At 38.1% G+C, this 10,880-nt stretch overlaps 1 protein-coding gene across 1 annotated transcript in view; it reads right to left on the reverse strand.

Moving 5' to 3' along the window:
* The window catches only part of LOC106476769 (T-box transcription factor TBX3-like), a gene marked incomplete at both ends in the record, with an annotated part of 8,139 nt that extends 2,261 nt beyond the window's left edge, over nt 1-5,878 (reverse strand). The window contains 2 exons of the mRNA XM_013937396.1: nt 2,650-2,796; nt 5,611-5,878. Coding sequence (XP_013792850.1) covers nt 2,650-2,796; nt 5,611-5,878 — 415 coding nt within the window. The remainder of the gene's footprint in view (nt 1-2,649; nt 2,797-5,610) is intronic.
* Nucleotides 5,879-10,880: the final 5,002 nt, after the last annotated feature.

Genomic DNA, 10,880 nt, shown 5'->3' on the forward strand with positions numbered 1-10,880 from the left:
CACCATGGGATCATTAAGTTAAACACATTCACCAAGGGATCACTATGTTAAACACATTCACCAAGGGATCATTATGTTAAACACATTCACCAAGGGATCACTATGTTAAACATATTCACCATGGGATCACTATGTTAAACACATTCACCAAGGGATCATTAAGTTAACCACATTCACCAAGTGATCACTATGTTAAACACATTCACATAGGGATCATTAAGTTAAACACATTCCCCAAGGGATCGTTATGCGACGAACCGTAACTTTACTGTTTATGAATTCCCCGAAAGCATGATTTCTTCACTGTTTCAGTCGGTGTTATTTTGTTTCTTAGGTCAAAGGTTATTAATCGAACTAGTATCTCACTCAGTAAACCTTCTAGTTTGAATTGTTACGGTCAGCTGAAGAAATATTGTAGTCCGGTGTTCATCACTTTAAATGATTAATGATTTTGTTTGTGTGTCTGTTGTTAAGCACAAAGCTAAAGAATGGGTTATCTGTGCTATGCCTACCACGGATGTCAAAATACAATATTATAGCGTTATAAGCCCTCAGACTTACCGCTGAGCCACTGAAGGGCCAGGTATAATGTCAACTGGCCTTTTTTCAGTCGTCCGGAATTCATCCACTTTAAAGTTCAATGTCAAATGAACAAGTGATCCAAGACCAGAATCCGTTATCTGTTACATTTTGACTGTATGCAGTGTAAACAAGATGAAGACTTATTGTTTTTAAATCATAATTATTTACAGGATACCTTTAAAACGTCGACAGAATTGTAGTTTCTCAGTAAACAAAAAACAACTGAGTTCGTACAGTAAATTAAAATACGCTTAAAATTAGGTTTTTTCTCGAACACATGCACGACAGTCCAAGAGGGTATTACGTAACGCAGTATTTTAATGAGTTACGGCCTCTGATGCTTCACTCCGTGTATAATAACGTATACCTTGTAACCGTATCCTCCTTAATAAACACACATGTACTTCGTTGCGTTGTGAAACGGCACAGTTCGTCTCTCTCTTCTTTTCTTTTTTTTCGAGATCAATGTGATACTTATTCTACCTGAAACAGATTAAAAGCACAGAGTACTGACGTCGATCTTGCGGGCTCACTAGAACTGACGTCGAACTTGCGGGCTCACTAGAACAGAAAGAAGCCGATGAGAACACCCACAGCTGCTAGAGACTTTATTGGGGGGAAATACGAGGAGGTGATTTATAGCATCCAAGGAAGGGGTGGATTCTACAGCGGTTAGTAATTGTCAGATAGATATCCAATCATTTTGTTATTCTTAGTTTACAAGTGTCTTGGACTATCTAACACGAATAATTACCGAATACAGCATAAGACAATAACTCAGTCTGACATGCAAGTAGGTAGGCGTGTAGATAAGACGCTAAAATTCGGGTTTAGATACCCGTGGTGAGAAGAGAACAGACAACCCATTGCGTAGTTTTGTGCTTAACAACAACCCAACCAAACTTAATGTACAGGCCTCTCCCAGTGAATCAGCGGTAAGTCTGCAGGCTTACTAGGTCAAATTAGGGTTTCGATACCCGTAGTGGGCATAGCATAGATAGCCCATTGTGTACTTCGTGCTTAACTAAACCAAAATGCACGGTATAATGGTAACAGTCACCACCTGGTACGTTATTTAAAATTTATTATGACAATTTAGGCTTACTTTTAAACAGTCTCCTGTGAATAACGTATTATGTCAACGAAGCCATTTTAATTGTTTTAATTAGAGCTTTACCCTAATATATATTTCTCCAACATCTTTGCTCATCACATTCCCCAGTCCTGTGTGCACTTACAGAGTCTTCCGCCAGTAGTGTACAAAAAATTAAAATAAAGGTATCAATTATTTTTTTGCATCAAGTCCAGTATTATCTCGTGACGTTTCGACCCGAAACTAGAACTTCGTAAATGTTTCCATGGTATTACGATAAACAAACCTAATGACTTATAACTTTGATAGAACGTTTCAAAACTAATACAGTTTCAGAAAGAAACGATTCGATAACTTTCAGGATCCAATAAATCTGTCTGTATACTTCAGACAGCCCCCTTGTTTACTAATTTGTAGAACTTGTAACGCCCCTTCTTTACAAACTTATACTTGTAACGCTCATTAATAACTAATATTAACTTCCAATCAGAGCAAGCCATCTACTTAGAGCAAAACTAAAATCAACTGATATAATTTTCTTAAGCTCTTACTTATAAAAATTACCATTCATTGTTAACGATGTTTTCGGCCGTAAACCCAACAATATCTCACGAGATTCAGCCAGCTTAGGATATTTAGGTTAGTCCTAAATAGATATAGTAAACTAACAACGGAAAACAATCATCACAGTAAAAAGTATGATAATAATAATGAAAATAAAATATAATAAAATTAGATATATCAAAAACTAACAAGAAATAATGGAGTAAACCTTACTTACGGAACACACAAACACTAACTAATACCACACTTTCAGTTAAATGTGAAATCTTTAGTCTATGCCAAGAGACCACCGGGTTAGTCTGTGACACAGTACAATTAGTAAGCAATCTAAAACGTCCACGTGCCACGAATGTGACAACTATACTTAATAAGGTGGTGTTCATTGATAACATAAAAAGTGTCCACTTTACCTTTTTATTCTGGTAGGCGGTAACAGCGATAAACTGTGTCTCCTTGAATGCATAGGTACGGAACGTACTGTATGGAAGCTTGAGGATGTCGTTCGCCCGTACAAGATGGAACCTGGGTTGGTATTTGTGCATGGAGTTGAGGACCGTCTATAAGAAAATTAATACATAAAATAGTTAGGCCTAGAATAAAACCACTCTTTCCATAGTTAAGCGTTTATAACATTTCCCCCTTAGATCAGAGTTTCTCAACCTGCTCGCTGCCTTCCTAAACTATCGCGGACCCCTAAAATTCACGAACAACGAAAAAACATTACGATGCACCTATGATGAATATTCTGTCTTTTTTTTGTTGTTGTTGTTCGTTACCGTAAAATTCCACGGACCGGAAAGGTGATTGTGACGGACAAATGGTTGAAACACACTGGTTTTAGACGACAGTTGGGCGACTGAAAACAGTAGCTAAAGAAGAAAAGAAAAAAAAAGGGGGGGGCAAACGAAAATAGAACATTGTTGAAATTAACAAACATTTACACAGTAATAGAGTTCATAAGTAAATAAATAACCGATAAAAGAGCTTCGTTTGTTTGTTTCGGATATTCGGGCTATCTTCACTGGCTGTCCATAATTTTGAACTGTAAGATTAGAATAAAATCAGCTAGTAACAGCACCCAACCTTTTGGGCTACTCTAATCGATTAGCGGGGTTTGATTGTAACTCCTATAAAGCACCCACAACCCCAAAATTCGGAGCTCGATTTTGCGTCAAGGGGACGCGAACCAGGAATCTTCGACTTCATAATCCGGCATGCCGACCACTAGGCCATGCCCAAACAAATAAAAGGGCCAGAAAGAAACAAATAAAATGAAAGATCGCAGAAAATAATTAGAGGATTTTTTTTGGGGGGGGTGTTTTATTTGTTTTAATGCAAAGCTACACAAAGAACTATGTAGACTCTGTCGGAGAATCCAAGGGCCAGTTACATCTGAATATTGCTAGCATAGGTAACTAGAAATGTCTAAAAAAGGTTATTTAGAATGTTTGTTGTCGTTTATTTTTTAGTATTACATAAAATATATCACTATAACTAACTAACTATTTCACTACAATCGTACTGATTACCGTAATACTTTCTTTACTGATAAAAGTTCTCGATGACCAACAACATTATAATAAAAGAGAAATATTTTTTTTTTTACTAGAAACTAATCCGGACTTCTTTATTTTCCACTTTGCCGAATTCTCAGTGAGTTTTAAAAGGTAAATATTTCCTTGTTTAAAACCGTTTCACGTTTTCTATTCAAATTCAAACACGCTGCGGAATCCACTAGCCCTAACACGACGAGCCTCTTAGAGCATACCGCCAGGAAGACACGGAACTGGCGGCTATCAAATGTCAACGTCGCCATGTTTTATTGGCTGTAAGATGTGTTTTGAGATATTTGGATATACGTTATGTGGCTAATGCGTTCTTGCGCATATAAAATTTACGGTAAAGCTAAACAAAATATCCTGTCAAACTTCCGTTTGTTTGTTTGTTGTTAAGCGCTAGATCATGACCACTGGCACCATTGTTGGCGAACTCTTTTGTGCCTTGTTATGAGCGTAATGCATCATACTGGGTGTTTTTGTGAAGTCTACTTCTAACCATACACTAATTCGATTTCCAGTTGCGGCTGCGAACATATGATTCAATCTCAGAGTACGTATTATACATTTCAAATCCCAGCCACCGAACGTTCCCGCCCTTTCAGCTGTGGGAGCGTTATAATGTGACGATCAATCTCACTATTCGTTGGTAAAAGAGTAGCTCAAGAGTTGGCGGTGAGCGGTGTTGACTAGCTGCATTTCCTATAGTATTTCATTGCTAGATTAGGAACGGCTACCTGGAGAGGAGATAGGCGCCACCAGGCACATCTGACCCAGAATCACCGAGATTAAAATATAAACAACAACAAAAAAAAAAAAACGAACTGACCAACCAGGGACTTGGCTTTAAAATTCCTTCACATTATCACACATTTACCTCGAACTAAGCGTGATTTTAATGGATGCTTTATCTCAGGAAAGTATTCAATCCTTCATTCAGGGACAGTTTTAAGGTCTCACTTTTTTTTGAGGGGGGTATTTTTTTTTGTCATAGACTAGAGGGAAGGCAGCTATCTAGTCAACATCACCCACCGCCAACTCTGGATCTACTATTTCACCAACGAATAGTGAGATTAGCCTTCATATTTTAATGCTCCAACGGCTGAAAGGGCGAGCATGTGGCCTCCAGATGAGGAGATATTCTAACCATCTCATGTCAATCAATGAAATAACTCAGCAGACATATAAACAGGAATATACTGCCGCATTTTATACTGCTCAGCATTGGATTAGTTTGTAATTGTTGTTTGAAGTTAAGCACAAAGCTACACAATGGGCTATCTGTGCTCTGCCCACCACTGGAGGATGAAGACTAGAGACTGAGAAACTAGAAGAAAGACTGCTTGTCAACTCCCACTGACCAATAACTTTTAGGCTACTCTTGTCTGACCGAATGGTGGAATTTGACCATCACTGTTATAACACACCCACTAGGGTAAAGGGACGCGAACCATGATCCCTGGATTTACACCAACACCATTCGAAACGGGTCGAGCTCTTGGATCGTTGCTTTAAAACTTTCTTATAATCCGTGTATATGATGGTCCACTTTGGATCCAAATCCAGATAACCCTGTTGTGATATGTTGAATGTCACTTAGGTCTTCATTTAATGGACAACAGTCTTACTTATAATGGACAATGTATCACTAATAATGGCTTCTTGTCACTTATTGCGATGATTTTAAATTGACGATTATTTTAAAAAATATAACATAACGAACACACACTGTTGAGCACAGTAGCTGGGGCTAGAAGAACGAAATGACAAAGCTAGCTTGGCCTCTTAAAGTTAAATAATTAGTTTTTATCTTACCGATCCGTGCTGTCCACAAACATTGTTGGAGAGTTTGAGTTTGTGGAAGGACACCTCCTTCTGCATCCACTGTTCCCCAGTGTTGGGCGAGTCTGGGTGGATGTACATCCTTTTGGGCATTTCCGGGTCAGCCTTGCCAGCCACTGTCCAAGAACTGTTGTGGAACTTGTACCTGCAGTCGTCAGCTGCCACAATGTCCATCAACATGATGTACTTAGCTTTCTTGTCCATTCCGGACACTCGGACTTTGAAGGGAGGAAACATTCTCCTGCAAAGAATATAAAGTTTTATACACGATAGAAAACGTTACAAACGCTACACAACAGCCTGTTTATGTACCTCCTATAAGCTAAAGTTAAATAACGTTATTTCATCTATATAAAATATAAACCAGAAGATATGAAGTCTCTAATAAAGCTCATAGAAACAACACCTTCTCTCTCACACACCCCCCCGCTTCTCCTGGAAGAGTCGAGATCTGATTGTAGCTAAGCCCCCTGATTACGTAAAAAACTTGCAGGCTAATAAAGCTAAAATGTGAGGTTTGATTCCCTCGGTGAGCGCAGCACGGATGCCACACTGTGTAGTCCTTTGCTCAAAAACAGGCCAATAAAGCTTAAAACCGAGGTTTGATCCCTGCAGTGAGTGCAGCACGGATGCCCCACCGTGTAGTCCTTTGCCCAAAAACAGGCCAATGAAGCTTAAACCCGAGGTTTGATCCCTGCGGTGAGTGCAGCACGGATGCCCCACTGTGTAATATTCTTCCTCATCACGAGTGATCAAAACCTTGCACACGTTCCGAGTTAAAAGCAAAGTTTTCAATGGTTAAGAACAATTCTGGTTTATATCCTGCTAAACTAACACCGAGAGACGTAACTCTAAACGCCGGTGTTATAATGTATTATTAGTTTTTTTTTAAGCGTATATTGTATTTAGTAGTATACAATTATTTATTTTACTAGCTTCGTTGAATAAAGTCTGAACATCAAACTGATGTAAGTTCATTGATCATTTGATAAACCAAGTCATCAGTTTGTGCTTTATTTGATTAATAGATACTCGACGACGTGAAAATAAAGACCGCGTGTGTGTGTGTGTTTTATAGCAAAGCCACAATAGGCTATCATCTGCTGTGTCCACCGAGGGGAATCGAACCCATGATTTCAGCCTTGTAAATCCGAAGACTTACCGCTCTCCAACCGGGGAGACCACAGCAGTATGTCTGTGGACTTGCAACGCTAGAAACCGGGTTTCGATACCCGTGGTGGGCAGAGAACAGATAGCCCATTGTGCATCTTTGCAATTAATTACAAATAAACATTTCCGGATCTTGTTATTACATTTTTTTTTTTTTACTTTATCGTTTTATTTCGCATTTATCCTGTGCCAAACATATATATTTTGATAACTGTACAAAGAAGTGTTATTTTTGCAAAACATTACACTCCTGAGGATGACGCAAGATATACGTCGAAACATGTAGTGTGCATGAGATTGTTTTCCAGTCACGTCGGGGTTTATTACCACTTTTTAACCTTGTACAGTAAGTTATTATTTTAATATTTTATTTTAATAATTCGGAGACTGTAAACAACCCCATTTTATTGAATTGTGTATAAAATAATCGTTGTTTTTAAATATTTTTTTGTTTTTTAGTTTTCAAAAATACATAAATAAGTTTTAGTAAACATACATCCTACGCGCTGTTTTTGCAGACGAGACAAAAATACCGTAGCTAACACTAATAACAAGAGATTGTAGTACATAAAACAATGAAGATGTTTGGTTTGCTTGGAGATCACTTTTTAAAAATTAACAGTGCCACCTGGTGGCCAGTTCTTGAACTACTTTAACCGCAAAAGTATAGGCTCATGAAAAAAAAGCTCTGCTGTGCACAGAATCAATTTATTTTTTGTCCCATCGCTATTCTATTACTACATATATATCTTATGTTGGTTGGTTAAGCACACAGTGAGCTAAGTGTGCTCTTCTCACCACGGGTATCGAAACCCGTTTTTTAGTGTCGTAATCCTGCAGATTAACCGCTGAGCCACCAAAGGGAGACAATGTCGATTAATTCAACCGATATGGTTGTTGTTGTTGTTGTTGTCGTTATTCAGATCATCGTTGTAGTTGGTACTCATTTTCTACTTGGATTTTCACTCTAAAGAGAAACGTCCTGTCAGATTTCCTGAATATCCGCTGTCCTATAACGTAGTTCGTGCATATGTATATATATATGTATGTATATGCAGATTACGTTAGGCACAGCCCTGAGAATAATGTACAACATTTTTCTTTGAACTGCCTCGCCAAGGTTCCATAATTAACGTCACAATGATTTATTTATTACAGGCGTATATAATGTTCATATCCTCGGCACGGCCTCCGCAAAGTATAATTGTTTTATATTTTATCTTCGTGAAAAAAATATTAGAAACCTGTTTCGGTTTCACAAACTGTAAGTTTGAGAGTAGAAGTATCTCGTTTTCTAAAGCTTTTTTATTTTGAGTTGTTTAATTACGTTATTAGATATTACTAAGCCTAGTGTATATAATAAACACACTTAAAATGGATATAACTAGTGGGTCATGCCCTCTTGAGACATTAGTTTACGAACTGTCTTTATGACGATTCATACCAGTTGTTGTGTGTGTGTGTGTTTAGTTAACAACTCTGTTATAAGCTGTCATTTTAAATGTTCAAACTAACTAGACGCGAGCGTTTCATTATAAAACAACTGTCGTGATGCACACCAGGTGTCGCGATGAAACATTTAAATCATTTTGTCCTTTCTTAACTACGAGCAAATGTTTTCTTTTATACATGATTTAAGCAGTTTTATGATGAATTAAAGCAACAGTTGAGGATAAAATCTTGGAGGATTAATCTATCAAAGTAGCTCGGGTGGAAAAGACTTTAGTTCAGAGCAACAGTTGAGGATAAAGTCTTGGAGGATTAATCTATCAAAGTAGCTCGGGTGGAAAGGACCTTAGTTCAGAGTAACAGTTGAGGATAAAGTCTTGGAGGATTAATCTACCAAAGTAGCTCGGGTGGAAAGGACCTTAGTTCAGAGTAACAGTTGAGGATAAAATCTCGGAGAATTAATCTACCAAAGTAGCTCGGGTGGAAAGGACCTTAGTTCAGAGTAACAGTTGAGGATAAAGTCTTGGAGGATCAATCTACCAAAGTAGCTCGGGTGGAAAAGACTTTAGTTCAGAGTAACAGTTGAGGATAAAGTCTTGGAGGATTAACCTACAGAGGACTGAACTACTTTGGTAGATTAATCCTCCAAGACTTTCTCCTCAACTGAAACATTTCAATTACAGCAGATAGTGACATGAATTAATCAAGAACAGATGGTTTAAGTGCTTTAAGTGTTTAAATAGAGTGCTAGCTCGCTAAAAAAACAAAAAATAAGGTGGTCACAGCTTCACTACTCGTATCTGCATTTCTTGATATGGAGGGCAACATTGTATCACTTGATATAGAGGGCAACATTGTATCACAATCGCTTTTCCTTGATGAAACAAAATTTCTTTCCGGAGAATTGGTTCTTGCTAGTGTTTCTATTATACCAGTGCCTTTTGAATATATTATGAATCAAAATTCAAAACATTTATTTTATAAAACAAATAATATAAATTTAAATGAAAAAAGGGGGTTCAGATAGCACCTTATAAGATATCACATAAATACCACGTATACATTAACACAGTATCATGTTAGGTAAGGAACAATCCTGAGTGACTTCGTGAAAGTTTGTTTATGTGTTTGCTTTTGTCGAATTCCGCGCTAAGATACTCGAGGGCTATCTGTGATAGACTACACTACGGTGAAGGTAAGTAGTAGTCAATGCCACCCACCGCCAACTCTTGAGCTACTCTTCACCAACAAATGTTGGGACTGACCGTCATAGTATTAAGCCTCCAAGGCTGAAAAAAAAACAAAAAACGTTAGATGACGGGTTTTGATCCCACGACCAGCAGATTACGAATGGAGTATCCTAAACGCCAGACTACAGAGTCAGATTAGGTTGGAAGAAATTATTGCAATACTCCCCGCCGGATCAGGGGGGGGGGACCTTCGACTAAGAGAAAAGAAAAAAAAATGTCTCATTGAAATCCACGTGTTTCTAATCGCGTCACCATGACAACATCAATTTTAGTTGTTTTAGGTAAATATGTAGTTTTACTGACATGTTCTTACAGCTGGTAAATAATTGCTCGGACTCTTTAACAACAAAATCGATTGACATTACTTTATAAATATTGAAATCAGTGTTTTGATGTTATCTACTAATCGCATATATTTGTGTATTTATCAAACTGTACAGAATCGTACCCCAAGTCCTTAACCCAGCTATGACAATTTGAGGAAAAGAATCTATAAGGTGTAGTAGAATAAAGCATGGTTTTATCTGAGGTAATGATTAATTACAAGGGAAGAAAAACGATTTCAAGGGAATCTCAATCAAAGAACCACACACTAAAGAAAAACAATAAATATTTGATATTTACGTTTTTGGCTAGAGAGAGAGAGCAATATTTACGTTTTTGTCTAAAGAGAGAGAGAGAGCCCTCCCCCCCAGTGGCACAGCGGTAAGTCTGCGGACTTACAACGCTAGAAACCGGGTTTCGATACCCGTGGTGGGCAGGGCACAGATAGCCCATTGTGTAGCTTCGTGTTTAATAACAAACAAACAAACTAAAGAAAGAACTATCTTATTACACATGAAGTACACGAGAAAATAGCTATCGTAAACTGGAGTACGAATAAGAGCGTCCTCCGATGTGTCGACGGTAAATCTCCGGCGTTCCGTTCGATTCTCTTCACCAGGGAAACGGCAACGACGAGTCTAGCGATGTATCACTGCCGACCAAACAGGCTGGAAAAGCGGGCGAGTTTTCAATCCTACAGCGCTGCCACTGTTCTGGGGTTTAGGTTTAAGCGAGAATGAAAGCATAGGTTTGAAAATAGCCGGAGTGCATGGGTCCCGAAATTTTACTTCAAACTTTTGATCGCGAACACCCGAACCTATCGACGTCTCTCGTTTTTCTGTACACGAAAAGCTACGTTTCAAAATTAAATGTTTTAATGAATATAACTTTAATTTTATGAAAAATATTTTTCATTCTATAAAACATATTTTTGGAAATATTGTTATGAAATTTCGGACATGACTCTCGAACCCCCCCTGCAGTACCCCCGCGGACCCTAGAACTACTATTATTTTTGAATTTCGCGCAAAGCTACACGAGGGCTATCTG

The sequence above is a fragment of the Limulus polyphemus genome, unplaced genomic scaffold (assembly GCF_000517525.1).
Source record: "Limulus polyphemus unplaced genomic scaffold, Limulus_polyphemus-2.1.2 Scaffold11503, whole genome shotgun sequence".
Classification (NCBI taxonomy): domain Eukaryota; kingdom Metazoa; phylum Arthropoda; class Merostomata; order Xiphosura; family Limulidae; genus Limulus; species Limulus polyphemus.